Source organism: Ceratotherium simum, chromosome 2 (assembly GCF_057802395.1).
Source record: "Ceratotherium simum simum isolate JZ-2026a chromosome 2, ASM5780239v1, whole genome shotgun sequence".
In the NCBI taxonomy this organism is placed as follows: domain Eukaryota; kingdom Metazoa; phylum Chordata; class Mammalia; order Perissodactyla; family Rhinocerotidae; genus Ceratotherium; species Ceratotherium simum.
In genome coordinates, this window is record NC_141901.1 from 25422203 (window position 1) to 25440478 (window position 18276).

The following is an 18276-nucleotide window of genomic DNA, read 5'->3' on the forward strand; positions in this document are numbered from 1 at the left end:
TTTGAGTTAATACCCAGGCAATCTGATACTACCCTGGCTGTCAACGGTAGATAGAAGAGGTCCTTGGTATCCAAGGATAATTGGTACTGGAACCTATTTAAAACAGGTCCAAATATTTCAGAGTAAATCATTAAAAAATAAAGGGTTGACTGCAACTTAACTGAAATATGAAACTAAAACTTGTGAAAATTACTTGATTTAAAAAATAATGATTTTGCTTATATACTTTATTTTTTGCTATCTCTTTTCTGACTATACAATGGTATAACATTCTCCAGCTTTGAAATTTACAACCTGAGCATAGAACAGGTTATTTTTGTTTTAAAGACTTCAACAATTTTCTCAAGGGCCTCTCTCAATTCTTTGTTACTCAAATTATTCTTTTTTGAAGTGCCTGTCTGTGAGTCATCATCCTTTTTTCTTCAGTTGTTAATTCTGCTAGCTACTCATTTGTCAACAGTTCTGCAAACGACTAAAGCCATTCTCCTGTACTTTCATCGACTTCATGAAGTTTTGCATCTTTTGCAAGGTTTACAATTTCATTTTGGTTTGTGCTATATTTACATTGTATTAGCAAGAGGGTAATACAAAAGGATGTTGATGTGATGATGGGATAGATTGACAGCTAGAGTTAATTAGGGGGAGTTGGGGAGTAGAGCCTAATGTTTTAAGTGCTCAGTTCAGTAGTGAATATTTTCTTGTTTAACACCTTTTGCTTCTCCATGCATCCCTTAGATTAATGAGCATTTGGATACTGAGGATCTCCTGTAGCACTACATTGCAAGTTGTTCTGAGGATTAAATTTAGAATATGTAATATATATATAAGGATATATTTAGAATATATGTAAAAAACATCTAGCACAGGGCCTGAGCAAACAGAAGTTGAAGTTAATCAATCAATGTTAAACCTGAAAGGCAGAAACTGGAGAAAAAGGTATCATTAATGACAAGGGAACAAAAAATAAAAGAGAAATAATGTGTACTATGAAAATCTATTTTTCATCTTATAAGCAAATCAGGAGATGGGATGAACACAAATAACTATTATTAAAATAAAGAAGTATAGAATATACTGGGGATTCAAAGATGAGAGGAAAAAGTCACAATGATTAGAATAGAGAAAAAGGAAAGTTGGAAGGGCTGGAGATTGAGATGGGTTTAAGAACCGGAAAAATTTCTAAAAGGTAAAGGTGAGGAAAAGGCATACCACGTACAGGGAACAACAGGATTTGTGTCAGGAAGAAATGATAAATAAGCCTGGAAAGTTGGTGATACTTAACTAAAATACGGTAAGGGCCACTTTTGGAAGGGCAGGGCAGTAAATATCAAGGTTGATGAGTTCACATTAAATTTAATGAGCAATAGTTTTTTGGGAGAGAAAGCAGGGAGAGAGAGGAAGGCTTATAGACAGAATAAGGCTTTAAACCTAGAAAGCTGGGAGAAAAGTGATGCTGTTAAGGTCCTAAGAAGTTTTAGAAATGCTGATTTGGGAGATGTGGGAAGGGACGGCTAAGATCATGAATTTAACTTGGGCTACATTGAAAATGCAGTATTAGGCAGGACATTTGGGTGGAACTCAGGTTCCACCTGAGGCTAAACTAGATTCATCTATACAAACACATTTTTAAGGATCTGGAAAATGTTTATGAGGGAAAACAATGGAGTCACAGCTTGCTCAGATGTGAGGTTCTAAAATCAGCCTACGAATTAAAAAAAAAAGTTTGTTTTTGTTTTCCAAAATTATTCTTGCAATGTTCTTATGAAGGCAGGCATGGAGATAGGCACACAATCTCTCAATAAATCCACATAGCCAGGTATTCCTCTAGCATTGGAACAGATCACTAGTTTTTCAGTTAAATCCCAGATGAAGCCTCTGGCTCAAATTTAGGGCAGTACTAAATGAAAAATATATTTAAAATATTTAAATACTAGAATCTCACTCAGTTCAAGAAGATGCTTACACAGGAGGCACGTGGAAGCTAAAACTGACTAAATGAATAGTAGATTCACAGTTCCCAGCTCCCTGCTCACTCTGGGGCACAGAGTCGATAAACGGACTTCAGGCAGAACTGCCAGCACTACTGCACTTGCTATTACTAAACATATTCTTTTTTATTTCACTGAATATCCATGGTTGCATTTGTGTCATTTAAATGTACATATGATGTGACTTTAATATAGTGAAGTGATGAGATTGTATGATATTTCCAAAAAGAAGCGAGACAAATGAATTCTGAGCATAAAAACTTGGAGAATGCCTATATTTATGTATAGAAAGGAAAATTACAACTGAGAAGGGACATAATAGTTATAAAAGAGAACATAACCTCTCAAAAGTTAAAGGAAGAAAGAGAGGTCATCATCTATGTCAAGGGCTCAGAAACAGGCAAAGGAAATGAGGAGTTAGAGCTGTGGAGTTTGGTCATTAGCACCAATGTTCACCTTTAAGCAGAAGCTTCAGAAGAAAAATGCGGGGGTGGGTGGGTGTTAAAACTACGGAATTAAATAGTTTATGTGTGACAAAACGGAAGCAGTGGAAGAGGGGAAGACTAAAGGAGAAACAGGGTCAAAATTTTCTAAATACATAAGTTACTGATTTTTATATTCTCTTTTAAACCCAAGAAACTTCAGCAGAGATTTGTTTACCTTACAGAAAGGACAACTAAAATATATATAGGAATCTAAAATTGTATGGTAGTTGTGGTTAGCTAGGTAGTACCACTGAGAACATTCTTTTACAGCAAACCCCAGTCTGAAATACTGTTTTAAAAATAATAAAATATTAATATAAAACAATCCAATATGTAATGGCAATAATAATATAAAAGGCCCCAAAGAGCCTTCTAGAACAATCTATGACATCCTTAGTGAATTCAGCATCTTTACTGCATCTTTTCCCTGCTAAATTAATTTGTCTTCACATTTTTCCCATTTTTGTCAGTAGTAGATTCATACTGTCTCTGAGTTGGAAGAGTCAGAAAAGGTTACCAAGTTAAACCTTCTACCCAATGCTGAAAATTCCATCCAACATCCATAATGAAAGGATGTCACCCATGTATTCATGAAAACATCCATAGATCGGGAAATTTCTACCTTCAAAAAGCACTCCCTTTTCAGTTTCCTCCTTCCTAGATTCATTAATCTCCTTGTCCCCACCTACCAACCTCTACCCAAAACAAATCAAAGCATAACCAAACATGCCACTACTCCTCCCAACACTCTCACATACTTTCAAAAAGATACATTAATTTCTACTTTGCAATGTTCTTTGGATTTATCACTTGCTGTCCATTCCTACAACTAATACCCAACCCTATCCGATACTGCTTTATCATTTACCTTATTACTCACATGCTTAGTATTTTAGCAGCTGTAAAGTTTCTAATTTATCCTGTTTAATACTGCAGGATAATTTCCCTAAAATTAAAAATTTTAATTACATCCTTCCTATATTGAAGAAACTATAGGGTCTTTCCATCTGACTTAATTTAAAAGGCAAAATTCTCTTCCTAGTTTTCATGAAGACTTTTATACTCTGGCCCTTGCCCACTGATCTCTGGCACAAAGAAGTCCCTGTTCAACTCAACCTTGTTAACATCTTTTATACACCGTGTTCATTCGTCCTGTGCCTCCAAGTTTGCCTTCCTAAGTAGACAATATGCTTCTCGAGAAAAGAATGTTTTACACTTCCACTGAATTCTCAATAGTAACTAGCACAATAATGAGCACATAATAAGTGCTCAGGGAATACCTGTTGGGGTTTTTAAAAGTGCTTTTATTTTTCCCCACTGGATTTACATTTTGAATGTACTGTTCAACACCAAACATTGTTCATATTATTCTCTCCACCTGCCCTTTTTGTATGTGCAAAAATCCTACTCATCCTTCAAACCTCAGCTGAAACATCCCCCTATAGGAAGTCTTCCCAGATCATCCTAGCCAGAATGAATAATGACCACTTGTTTTCCTGTAGCACTTTACTTATAAATCTATCACGTAACTTCAATCAGTTAGTCTTATAACATCTAGACTGTAAGTTCTTTTTTTAAAAGCAGGTGGAAAAATCCATCTCTTCTTCATTTTTGTGTCCCCTCTTCCCCACACGCACCTCCCACAGTGTCTTACATGAAACAGGTAATCAACAAATACTTATGGAAGTGTATGGACTTTCTTTACCAAATTTTTCCCTAAATGAAAATACAGCCAAATGAATAAGTAAAGCATTTTAGTAACTGCTTACTTCCAGTTGAGTTACATCATTTAGTAGCCTATTGTTCCAAACGTTACTGAAATTCTTTTATTAGGTATTAGGTAGAAATTCTTTAGGTTAGATACTACCTAACCGAAAGGTAAGCAGATAGATTACATGATTTTTCAAAGTCTTTACTATGACTGTTAATCTAGTATTTTGAAATACATCTATTCAGGTTGCTGTCCCCTGCAAAGCAACAGGAATAATATGATAAATATAAATATATCCTGGGCATTTGCTAGATGATAAAACATATCTATATTTTTCAAGTCATATGAGTTCAATAAATCAACCTCAAAGTAATATTCAAACTTCAATGTATGGATTGTAGAGTGTTAAGATTTTGGTTGTTTCATTTTGATCATTATCTTTACAATAAGCCAAAGGATGTAACAAATGTTTGATAACTTCTAACCCAATAACTGCATTTAAATGTGAGAATCTAATACAATTTTGCCATTATACGAAACTTCCAAAAGTAAGAGGCAGGATGATATTAATCTAGGATTCCAATTGTACTCTAAAAATCTGAAATACAGTCAGAGTTCCACTCCTTACTAGACGCTTCTTTGAATTTATGTGAGCATCAAGTGAGGTAGCACAGAGGAAGGTTATAAATGCTATTTCATTTCCACGTCTTACTTTATATAATGTTAGTGAGTAAGAGTGAGACCATCCTGCAATTTTCTGGAAAATTTGAGATTAGAATGATCATTTCCTTGAAAATTTGGTAGACTTTTTCTGTAAAATTGTCTGGGCCTGGTGCTTTCTTAGGAGAAAAATGTTAATTCTTCCTTCATTTTATTTAATGATTATAAATTATTCAGGTTTTCTTTCTTTTTAAGACAATTTTGGTATGACATTTTTCTAGGAATTTCTAAGTTTTATTTAAATTTTCAAACTTATTGGAATAAAGTTCTTCATGGTATTTCCATGTTTTCAATATCTGCTGTATTTTTTAATTTAATTTTTAAATTATAGACATTTTAAGTTTTTTGCTTTTATGCATTTTAATGCATAATTAAATATGAAATTAAATTAATTTCAATATAAAATTTAAAATAATTTTTTGTTGCAATAATATAACATAAAGTAAAGTAGTATTCTCTGAATTCTACTGTCTCTAAATAAATAAATGTCACTAGAATGTTAGTTTACCTGTGGGTTTGGAATGAGATATTAGTCTACATATATTTCATTCTTTTCCATTACCTAACCTTCTTGAAACAGATCAAAACAAACAAACAAAAACAACTTTCTTCATAATAATTCCTCCTGTTTGAAAGATTCTGAGTAACATGGCACGTGGTACATTGGTTCTGAAGCACGACTCTTCTGCTTCCCCCCAGCCCTTCACACAGACTTCATTTGCAGATATTTCAGTCAACTTGTGGTTTGGTAGGGGGGAAACATCCCATTAGGACCGAATAAGATTATTTGATTGTTACATACATAGAGACACAAGTACAGGGTATGAAGCATAACACAGGAGTCTTAAAAGAAAAGAGAGAGAGAGAAAAGAGAAAAGACTCTATAATAGAAGCTTCTATAAAAAGACTTGATTGGACTTTATGGACATTTAAGTACTCCTATAATTATCACAAATATCAAAAAACATACTAGGTTTCAGCTGAAATACAAGTAAAACTTCAGAAAATAGTTAATCTATATCTTGTTTTTTAGAATTCATATTTTCAAGGATTAAGTAGAAGAATTTAAGTCCACATACTAAAATCCTAATAGGAAATCTGAGCCAAAAGACAAATATCTTAAATTAAAAAGAGCTCCTTTTCTTGTGATCTTTTTCTTACTGTGTTACCAATTCACACAGGTAGGAAATGGCTTTGAGTGAACACTCCTGTAGACCCAGAAATGTACTGGCTTGCTCATCAATGACCTTCTACTTTCAAATACACTGGGACTACCTGTATAGCTATTTTCCCTAATTACTTGGCTTGATATGAATTGCTAAGGGAGAAAAGAAATGATTTAATTTAAATCATTAGCCAAGTCTCAAAAGACTAACTATCTAAATGACAAAATAGACTTAACAAATCATCCACAGTATCAAATTTTCAAAGTATTAATAATACATGTGACCAAAATAGTCGTCGAATATTGGGTAAAACTCAAAGAACAAGGCTTCCCCATACTCAGTCACATGTATTCTTTAATAACATACCTCAGGAGGTTTGAATTCTTCAATCCCACCTTCCATTTTCTGTTTAAGTGCACTGTTTACTTGCTTAGCATTCTGAACCTTCAATAAAATAACCCAAAATATGAATCAGATCACATACTTAGGTGTATTTTTTTAGTACTCATAAATGAAAAGAATATATACCTAAATCCTATAAATTTTATTTCAGGAAGATAGACACTTATCACACTTCATCACACTTAGGGTGTGATATACCAGTCATTCAACTAATATACACATCCACTAAAATTTATATATCTAATAGACTAATAGATACAGTTCATAAATCATAGTATTTGAGTATCTTTTAACAATGTCTCTCATAACTGAAGACAACTGGTATATATATAGGAATTAAATTCCATTAATATTTCTCATTACCATAATGTTTTGATCAAATAACAATTATTCTAATAAGAATAATAATGACGAGGGTGGATAATATTTATTAGGTGTTTATTATGATAAGCATCGGTGCTTCCTATGTAATGCATCACTTACTTCTCACAACTACTCTGTGAAGTAAGAACAATCAGTTCTGCTATAACCTGACATATGCATTCTCAAAAGTCACTGTACTATGCAAAATCACACAATAAAAGCCACAGGGCTTATGGGGAAAGGAGCTCGGGACATAATACTCAAAAACTTTATCAAGGACACATAAGAAAAAGATAGGAACTCAATAAAAATTATTGCACAGTTTTATACATTCTAAATGGTAGAGAAATTTACAAATGCTACAATAAAGATGGTAATTTACCTTGAAAAAGATCTGAAAGTTGCTTATGGAAGGAAGTGGGTGTCAAAAGAGTTGCAGCTTATGAATTATTGTGAAGTGGTAGAAGGACGGTTATTTGAAATCAGACGAAAAGTTTTAACACCAGATGTGTATGTGTATGGCACGCAGTGAACTGAGGTAGCTGGTATACATTTGAAGTGTGTGGGTATGTACTCAGCTGGGTGCAGTTTCACTGACAAAAATCACATATAAACAAATACAAAATTCACATTATGCTCAAATTGTTCCCTACTATATCAGTTGTGCTGGAACAAATTCATGTTTTCAAAACAAGTGTTATAGCAGAACTGACTACTCTTATCTCCATTGTAACCATTTTACAGATGAGAAAGGTAAGGCACAGAGAAATTAAGAAACTTTCCTAAGGCTACAGATATAGGAGGTAGAACCTGAATTTGAACTATGCCCAGTTTTTAACTACTATTTCACTAGCAATATTAAGGGTTAAGATTTTTTGTTTGTTCACTTGTTTACTTTTTTCTTTTTTTTCTTCAGTATGGACAAATCAAATATTCATGAAGTGATTTGCAAAATTTTCTTCATTAGAGATCTTAAAAACACAGCTGAAATGCATAAATCTAGGTTGGTTCAAATGTGGTGAGTTGGTCAGCTACGTGAGATAGACATACAGAGATAAAATATAATGTCTCAGTCTTCAAGGATTTCATAGATTTAGTGGGGAGATAGATAAATATAAAAGCGTGATAAATGCTGAAACACCTAACCCAGACTTGGAGAGAGAAAGAGAGAGAACAAGAGAGTACGTGTGTTTGTATTATGAGCTAGTGAGTGTGGGTGGTGGGGAAGAGTAGGTAAAGTTTTCCAGAGGAGATGACATCTAAATTGAATTTTAAAGGATTAACAAGAATTAAGCAGGTAGACAAGGTTGGGGGGAGGAAATGCCTTCCAGGCAGAATAGCATTTAGGAAGACAGGAAAGCCCTAAAGCATGGGCAAGCAGTTAGGCTGGGGACAAACCAAAAAATTTCACTTTTGCCTAAAGATGAAGGAAACCTAAAAGACTTTTAAGCAAAGGAGCAACGTAACCATATTTGCCGTTTAGAAAAATAATTCCAGTAGTAATTTGGAGAATAGAATAGAGTGAAGAAGATGGAAACTAATTTAACAATCCAGGTGAGAAACACTGAGGACTTCAATTAAAACAGTAGGAATAAAGGAGTGGTAGTGGTGGTACAGAGAAGGGTTAAAGAAGTAACTTGAAACAAAATTAAGACATCTTTGTAAACACTTGATTGTGCAGAATTAGGGAGGAGGAATCAAGGATGACTCTTTGGTCACTGGCTGAGTAACTGAATGTATGTGGTGCTATTCACTGAGATAGAGAATGCAAAAAGAGGAACAGGTAACCAGGGTGGGTATGGAAGAATTCAGTTTGGACACTGTATATGAGATGTCTGGGATATAAAAGTAGTAAATTTGTAAACCCAAAGTAAAGAAGACAGAGAAAGGTCCGAGACCTGACAACAATCATTAATTGAGTACTTACTATGTGCTAGGCACTGTTTTAAGCACTTATCATATATTATTTTGTTTAATTCCTCCCAACCATCATATTATTACCTGCATTTCAAGATGAGGAAATGAAATTGAGAGAAGTTCACCAGCTCCCCTAAGGTTACACAGGAAGCAGATGCTGGAGTCAGGTTAGAACTTAGGTTCACTGACTCTAGCTCCTGACTCGTAACGACTACCTGATTACAGTGATGAGACTTTTACAATACTACTGCTACACTAGTGATGGTGATGATGATGAAGAGAGCAGCCATTATGTATCGAGCATTCAAAATGTGCCAAACACTGCTAAACAATCTACACGGATCATCTCAAGTAATTCCCAACAACCTGCTCTTAAGAGAAGTATGATTATTATACCCAATTTCATAGATGCAAAATTGAACCTTAGAGAGATTCTATTATTTCCCAAGATCACAGAGCTCACAGGTAGCAATGTTGAGATTCAATTCTAGAACAGATAGAGGCATCTTAAAATCTGGAAACAAGGTAAATTTTAAAGAATGAAGCTTATGTAAATGAGTGGCTGAGAAAATCTGCAAAAAACTGAGTTTACTGAGGGAAAATCAGATAAGCAAAATGAACAGAATCATTAAAAATACGATTTTTATAAAATACCTGACGTTTTAAAGAGATCAACTCCATATCCAGTTGCCTCAGGATGGTGTTGGCTGCATTGGGACTACAGGAAACAGCTACCACATCTTCTTGGGTTAAATACATGCCCTTAGGTGGACGGCACTTAGAACGCTGAGAATGATGGCGGTGTTGTAAACTCTGATACTCTCTCCTTCCAAGTCCAATCTTGCTCGTTTGGACTGGTTGTTCAGTATTACCCTAGAAAAATAAAGACAGAATAAAAGGTAATTTGGTTTTTACACATGTATAAATTGAGAACAGTATATGACTAGTAGAAGTATCTGCTGCACTAAGTACACCTAAAAAATCTTCCTAACCAATTATGTCACGTATGAGTCTAAACACACGCACACACACAGCACTCATCAATTAGGGGAAGTGAGTATACAACACAATCTATCCTTGATTAATTCACTCAATAAAATGTACGATTTCTATGCCCAGAAGACTATGAACAAATGAAAAAATAAGTTGGACTCTAAACTATTCCTGCTTGCTTTAAGATGGGATATATCTTCCCTCAGCAATAAAGGGCAAAAAAAAAAAGCATAACTTAAGTGCAGTTTTTTAATAAAGTAAAAAAGGGGCAAATTAGGAATTATGACAAGTGGCAGATTAGACAGCTAGTAAAAAAGAGATAACATTTCAGCCTCACTTTAGAGTTGCTGAAAGAGAACTATGCCTCTTAAGATTAAAAAGGACTCAGAATTATCTTAATCCTGACTACATTTCTAAACTCCATGTCTATTCATCCTCACGTGAATAAAATGTGATTTTGTGTTTCTAAAGAGGTAGGCAAATTCTAATAACTATGAACAAGAACTCTTAAGTCGGATTTCATTATTACTTGCAATATTCTTAAAGTATGACATAAAAATACAATATTATTTTGTGTTTCTGAGACAGGAATCCATTAGAAACTGTGTCTGTTAGGTTGAAGGCTATTTCATTGAACAGATTTAATAATCCAGTTCTTTAGAAAAGGAACTCTGACTAAAAGTCATAAAACAATTGTATAATGAAACACAATCCACTTTCATTGCTTAAAACCCACCTCAAAGCAACACATGGCAGATTTGACGTTCAGGGAAACTCCTCCCAGTACAGCACTCCTAAAATTGCTAGGTCAAGTATTTTTTTTTCAATCTTTTAAAATTCATTTCTGAGCTGGCAGAGAGGTGAGGAAATTCCTCAGAGATCAGAAATGATGAGAAAGCAGGGCTCCAGAGGGACAAGCGAGTATGCAGGAGCTGGCATTTGCCTAAAGCCCAGGCTTCAATGGACAGCAGGTGCAGGGTACAGCAGATCAGGCCAGAACTCTGGAAAGGGACTCCACCACTGTGCGAAGCAGAAAAAACGCCCCCGCCCTGCAGAGGGAGAGGATGATTAAAGGGGGTCATACCTGTCTCACCCTTGGCTGAATGGAAAGGAAAGAAATCAAAGAAGGTCTCCCCTGAGAATAGGCCCTAACCATAGGCCTACATTCAGGCAGGTTTGGGACCTGTCTGGCCTGCAAATCCCAAAATAAAAAATTTAGTTCAAAGTGTCTCAGGTTGGTAGGGCCTTCCGACACTTAGCAGAAGCAAATGCAAACTGTCTCTAGAAGAATGTACTTTAAACCTAGGTCTCAAAAATTTTCCACAAGTTATGTTCCAAGGAAAATGAGCTCACAACCACAAACTGCTAAACAAGCTCCATAAGTGAGAGACAGCAGAAGCAAACAACAGAACTATATATGCAAATATTGCAGATATTAGAACTACCGGATAAAGAGAATACAAGTGTGTTATATGTGTCTAAAGAAATAACAGACAGAATTGAAAATATGGAATATTCTTATAAGGAATCAAAGTCTACCAAAACGGACCAAGCAGATATGCAAAAGAACCAAATAGAACACCTAGAAATAAAAAAAATTTTATAAACAAGATTAGAAACTTAATGGATGGGTTACTTAGCAGACTAATAGAGCTCAAAAGAAATTAGTGACTAAGAATGTACACGTGAGAAAAATGCCCACAAGGCAGTACAGAAATATGGAAGGGCAAAACGATGGAAAATATGAGTGGTTAAGAGACATGTGCAAGTCCATTATATTTCCAAAAGGATTCTCAAAGGAAAGGAAAGAAGAGAATGAGGGAGAAGCAATATTCAAAGAGGCAACAAATGAAAATTTTACAGAACTTAAGACAGGATTCAGGAAGTACAATGAATCCAAAGCAAGTTTAAAGAAAGAAATCTACACTCAGATACATCAAAGTGAAACCATAGAACACTAAAGACAAAGAAGAGATCATAGAAGCAGACAGAGAAAACACAAATTACCTCCAAAGGATGCAAACTCGCCTGACTGCAGACTTCTCCACAGCAATGACAGAAATCAGAAGCAGTAGAATAATATCTTCAAATAATAACTGTCAACCTAGGAGTCTAACCCCAGCAAAACTAAGGCTTCAAGAACAAGGGAGAAACAGACGTTTTGGACATACCAAGACTGACTGTGTTTATAACCAAAAAACTTCACTGAATTAACCTGTAAAGAACATACTTCAGGAAAAAGGAAAATTCTTTTCAAAAAAAGGTCTAAGATTCAAGAAAGAATGGTGAGCAAAGGAAAGTTTAAACATGTGGGTAAATCTAAATAAACATTGACGATATGGTTGAGAGATTTAAAAAACCAAGATGTAACTAAAACTGGACAAAAATAGCATTAAATCAGGAGAGTAGTGGTTGAAGTCAAAGCACTCTAAGGGTTTCTGATTTGTATTAGTCAGAAAGCCATTAAAAACGTCAATGTTAGACTTTAAGTTAAATATGCAGGATAAAATTTCCAGAGTACACAATAAAAACAGAAATATAGAAACATCCCCAAACTAGTAGAGAGCAAAAAGAAATGGAATGAGAGATGGATTCTCAATCTAAAAAAAAAGGCATGAAGGAGGGAAAAGATAACTAGAAAAAGCAAGTCAAATGGAAAGCAAAAGTATGAAAGAACAAAAGTACAAATAGATCAGTGATCATGACCAACAAAAAGGGGCTAAATTCTCCAGATAACATATAAAAGCCCATCTATATGCTCCTTATAAAACACAGACTTAAAATGTGAGGACAAAGAAATGTTAAAAGTAAATAATAAAGACATACCAGGCAAATACTTAACAAAAGAAAGGTGGCAAAGTTATATTAGACAAAATAATCTTTCAGGCAGAAGATATTACAAGATGGGCCGGCCCCGTGGCTTAGCGGTTAAGTGTGTGCGCTCTGCTGCTGGCGGCCCGGGTTCGGATCCGGGCGCGCACCGACGTACCGCTTCTCCGGCCATGCTGAGGCCGCGTCCCACATATAGCATCTAGAAGGATGTGCAACTATGACATACAACTATCTACTGGAGCTTTGGGGGAAAAAATAAATAAACAAATAAAATTATAGAAGATATTACAAGAGATGAAAGGGTCATTACATATTGATAAAAGGTTCAATTCAGCAGCAAGATAAAATAATTCTAGACTTCTATGCAACTAATAACAATAGTTTCAAAATATAAAAAGTATCACTTCTCAATAACTGATCAGATAAGCAGATAAACAGCAACAAAAATCATGCTGGCAAGCAGTAAGAGATTATAGATTTCAATCACAGAATTGACAAGCTTCAATTAATTGACACCTACAAAACCTTGCAATCAATCAGAGTATATAGGCTTCTCACATGTGGAAAAACATTTATGAAAATTCCATATTCTAGGCTTGAAGGTTTTAAAACATGTCATCAATTTCCTCAACATTCCAGCCATTGAGAACTGGGGGTCTATAGCCCCTCCTCTTGATTCTGGACCAACTTTAATAACTCACTTATAACCAACAGAAATGCAGCAGAAGTGATGCTGAGTAACTTCCAAGGCAAGGCCAGAAATGGTTGGGTAGCTTCCACTTAGTGCTTTGGAGATGATTACTATGGAGGAAACCAGCCCATGCTAAGTAGCCAGATCACTTAAGGACTACCAGGCTAGAAAAGAATGCTAGCCAACAGCCAGCATATCAACTACCAGACATGTGAGTAAGCCAAAAACCTTCAATAACATCCTACTTGATGCGGAAACATAAAAATCATTCTCTCTAAGATCAGGAATAAGATAAAAATATTTGCTATCATAACTTCTCTTCAACATTATACTGGTGATTCTAACCGGTTCAGTAAGGGAAGAAATAAAAGGTATATAAGGATTGAAAAGAAAGAAAACTATTATTTTCAGATAATATAAATCTCTACATAGGAAATCCAAACTAATCTACAAATAAATTACACAAAGGTTTCATTTCTCCCCAGTTTATATGCAGATTCAATGGAGCATCTAGTAGGGCTTTCCTAGGAATCTGATAAGCTTGAAGAGCAAGGGGTCCAAGAATAGCCAAGTACTTACTTCTTAAGAACTACTACCAAGTAGTGGGACTTAACCTAGCAGTTATCAAGACTCATTATAAAGCTCTAGTACTTAAGACATTGTGGGACTGACAACGGATATTTAACTGACAAGAAGAGCAGAATAGAGAGCCATGCATATATAGAAACTCATACATGATAAAGCCGACACTGCAGACCAGTTGAAAGAGAGAAACTTACTTCCATATTAGAAAACAAATAAATAAAAATGGATCTCTGCCTCACAACGTGAACAAAACTTAATTACTGGTAGATCAAGGACTTAAGTGTAAAAAACAAAACTTTAAAGCGTAAAGAAGAAAATACAAAAGAATATTAAAATTTGAATATTTACATGCTTTTGATGAAATAGCTGTTCATCAAAAGCATGTAAAGAGAGTACAAAGATAAACCACAAATTGCTAAAAGATCTTTAAAACACATTTAACCAAAGGATTAGTATCCAGAATATATAAAATATTCAGTAAGAAAAAAATTTTTATACATTCTGTCTTTAAGAAAAAGACAAAAACAACCTAACAAGAAAGTAGGTAAAAAACAAACTCAAATAAGCATTTTCAAAAAAAGACACAAGAGACAATAAACAGATGGAAAAATATTCAGACTCATTAGTAACCTGATGAATGAAATTGAGAAGACAACAAGATACCACTTCATATTACCAGATTAGTAACATTTTAAGTCTGATCATATCAAGTATTGGCAAGGAAGTGAATGAGAATTCTCATAGCCCAATGGAAGTACATCAATTGGGGAAAATGGTTCGCCATGACCGAGGAAGTTGACCATGGTTATACCCTAAAATAAAGAGTAATCCCACTCCGAACAATCCTAGAGTGTTGTCATTCTTGGCATTTTGGTGGAACAGTCTGTGCTATACATGTCAGGAGAGCTGGCATCCCTTTCCTACTATATGCCAGTGATGCCCTACAATCACTGTAACAACGAAAAATACCTCTGCAATTTCTAAATGCCCCTTATGGGGTCAATATTAAACCTAGCTAGAACCACTGTCCCAAAGGAACTGATACATGTGTATCCAGGATATGTTCTTATCTGTATTGTTCATAATAATAAAAAATTGGAAATGATGTCCACTGATAAGAGAATGGATAAGTTGTGGCATATGCATAAAATAGAACACTATAATATAGCAGTGAAAATGAATTACAAAAACATGTTGGACAACAACAAAAAAATGCAGGTAGCTGAAGAATACATACAATATGATTCCATTTAAATAAAGTTTGAAATGCAAAAAACTAAATTAGAGTTGCTCAGAGAGACATACATATGTGATAAAACTATAAAAAAAAAGAAGTGAATAATTGATAAATTTCAGGGTAGGGTTCCCTTTTCAGGATAGAGGTTCCCTTTTCAGGATAGAGGTTCCCTATGGAGAGAAGGGAGGAGGGTGCAATTAAGGAAACATACACACAGGACTTCTGTTTCTTAAGCTCAGTGATGGACACACTGGTGTTTGTTTTATTATTATTATTTAAACTGCACATATTCTGTGGTATGTGTAGTCCACAATTTTTAAAAGTTAAAAAAAACCCTACATAATGTGTCAACAACATGCAGAAGCAGCTAAGGACCTGTGTTAAAGGCAATAATATGGTATCATTCCCTGCTTAGTGTCCCTATCATTTGTGAAAGAGCAGAGAAATGAAAGCAGCTGCTGACATACAGTGCCAGCCCTGGACCACACCTTGCAGTATCCTTATAATACTTTTTAATTTATACTCCTCTCATGTTATTTGCCAACAGGATGAGATCACAGGCAAACAAAAGACCAACGCGTTTGTAACATCTTGAATAGCTGGACAAAACAGTATTCCACAAACATATACTTTCTAGATAACTAAACTCAAATCTGTAATCTCTCCTATCTGTACAGTAATTAAGAGTTTATAATGTGTATTCTCATTCATTATAACAAATCTGACTGAATGCTTGCTATGTACCAGGCCCTGTAGGTAAGACACAATTCCTGTAATCAAAGAGCTTACCACCCAGAGAGAAGCAGGTGGGGGAGGGAAGACTGTAAGTAAACAAGTCCCACTTAGCTCAATGAGTACTGCAATAGATTTAAAGAAAAATAAGGAGGTAGTCAATTCAAGATAAGGCACAGGAGATTTCACAGAAGCTACATCTTGTAGAGTTATGAGGAATTTCCTAGGCAGATTTGGGAAGAAAGGGAATTCCAGAAAAAAGGGACCAATATAACCATAGAACAAGAGCCAGGGAACTAAAAGTCTTATCTAAAACACTGTTAGTAATTTGAAGTATGTGGGGAGGGGAAGAGAATGCCTAACCAGAGAGTTTGTGTTTTATCCTATAGACAAAGCCATCGAAGGGTTGCAAGCAGTAAATCTGGTTTTAACAAGAACAAAGTGAAGAATGGACTGGAAGGTGTGGTGTGGAGAGTCTGGACGCATGGAGATAAGGCAGAAAATTTCAATAATTGAGAGAAGAGATGAGAACATAGAAATAAGGCAGTCACGCAGAAGAACAAAGAAAAAAAGGACAAAATTTACAGTTATTTGAGAGAGAATTAAAAACAGTAATGCCAAAATGAATAGAGTAATAGAGAAAGAGAAAAGTCACTAAAATTGAGACACAATGGTTAAAAAGGTAGACAGGAATCAGACAATGGTGTTACAAAAGTCAAAGAGAGATTTTCAGGAAAAGGGAGGGGCAGTAACTTGAAATGATATAGAAAGCGCAAGTAGAATACAATGAATAATCAATCACTGGGTGTGGCAGTTAGGAGGTCACTGTTGACCTCTGTCAGCAGTGTCAGTGAAGTGAAGGGACAGAAGACTGACTGAAGCAACTCAAGAGTGAAGTAGTGCTAAGGAGTATATAGTTTTTTCTAGACTGGTTGAGAGATAGTCATGCTTTTAAATGGAAGACCTGAGCATACTTTGGGGCTGCAATGAAAAGGCTGATATGGCATAGAGACCGGATAACTGATGGAAAAAATCCTAGAGGCGATATGAAGGGGTGGATAGAATCGAACAAGCAGTGAAATCATACATGACAGGAGAACAGACCTTTCTTACTGTGAGAGAGGCATTCAGGCACAAACTGATGATTCAGAAAACATTACTGAACATCATTTCATATTACGAGATTTGTAACACTTTACAAGTTTGATCATATCAAGTATTGGCAAGGAAGTGGACAAGTACTGTGTAAAGGGCAAGGGGATACAAGATGCACAATGTAACTCAGTTCCTGACTTCAAAGAGTTCACAGCTTAGTGGGCTAAATACAGTAGTTTTAACATCGTGTTCTAAGCGTAAATACACTCAGATGAAAAGGGTAGTATGGTAGCACAGAAGTTAGGGGGAGGGCTGGAATTTCAGGGAGTTCCTGCTTGAAATCTTCTCTGTGAAATAGGTGAAGTTACTGGCCAAGTTTTTGGGGGAGTGGAGCAGTGGTAGGCCATGTGTGGAAAGGAATGAATGGTTCAGAATAGCTGCTCAGATAATAAAACAACAGCAACTTTCATTCAAGATTTATTATATCCTAGGTACTGTAATAACTGCTTTTAGACATATTACCTCTTTGATTCTCGAAACAATCCTATTATTTTCATTTTATCAATGGAAAAAACTGAGGCTTAGAGGTTAAAAACTGAGAGGTGCTAAGGACTACACTGAGATCAGAAACTTTTTTGTAAGTAGCAACAGTTTACATGACTGTGCCATTTTCTCCTGCTGTGCTTTTCAGACCAAGAATAGCAACTGATCCAGCATTGTGGGTTTACAGGGTTAAGGAAAGGATAGCAGAAAGATAAGGGAAATGGGGAGTTAAAGATACTGGGAAGGGAGCAATTTAAGTATCTGATCATTGGGTCTGTGGTTCAAGGAAACAAGGCAGACTTGAAAAAACATGAAGGAATCGAGAAATCTGAGAACATTTAGCGCAGTAGTAAGAAAATTAGCAAAATACCAGGTTTAGGTGAAAGTAGGATTTTTAAAATTTCATTGATAAAAGAGTTTAAGATGATCGGGGCTGGCCCAGTGGCATAGTGGTTAAGTTCGTGCACTCCGCTTCGGCGGCCCAGGGTTCACAGGTTCTGATCCCAGGCACGACCCATGCACTACTTATCAAGCTATGCTGTGGCAGGCGACCCACACATAAAGTAGAGGAGATGGGCATGGATGTTAGCCCGGGGCCAATCTTCCTCAGCAAAAAAAGAGAAAAAAAAAAAGAGTTTAAGATGATGACAAGGGCCAGAAAGGGCCATGGCATTGAGTTCCTTAAGAGGAATGGGAGTCATTAAACTGGATGAGGTCACATTCTGTCTCCAATCTCAATGTTATTTTCACTACTCTACAGCTGCCTATACCTCATAAGCCTTTACCTACAACTTCTGGACTATTTTTTACAATTAT

General features: G+C 35.5%; 1 protein-coding gene across 5 annotated transcripts in view; it reads right to left on the reverse strand.

The window, feature by feature from the left end:
- RCOR3 (REST corepressor 3) overlaps positions 1-18276 on the reverse strand; it is a 47729-nt gene that overhangs the window by 12608 nt on the left and 16845 nt on the right. For all 5 annotated transcript variants that reach the window (XM_004424877.3, XM_004424876.3, XM_014783327.2 and 2 more), the window contains 2 exons: positions 9407-9625; positions 6437-6514 (listed from right to left, as the gene is read on the reverse strand). In XM_004424877.3, coding sequence (XP_004424934.1) covers positions 6437-6514; positions 9407-9625 — 297 coding nt within the window. The remainder of the gene's footprint in view (positions 1-6436; positions 6515-9406; positions 9626-18276) is intronic.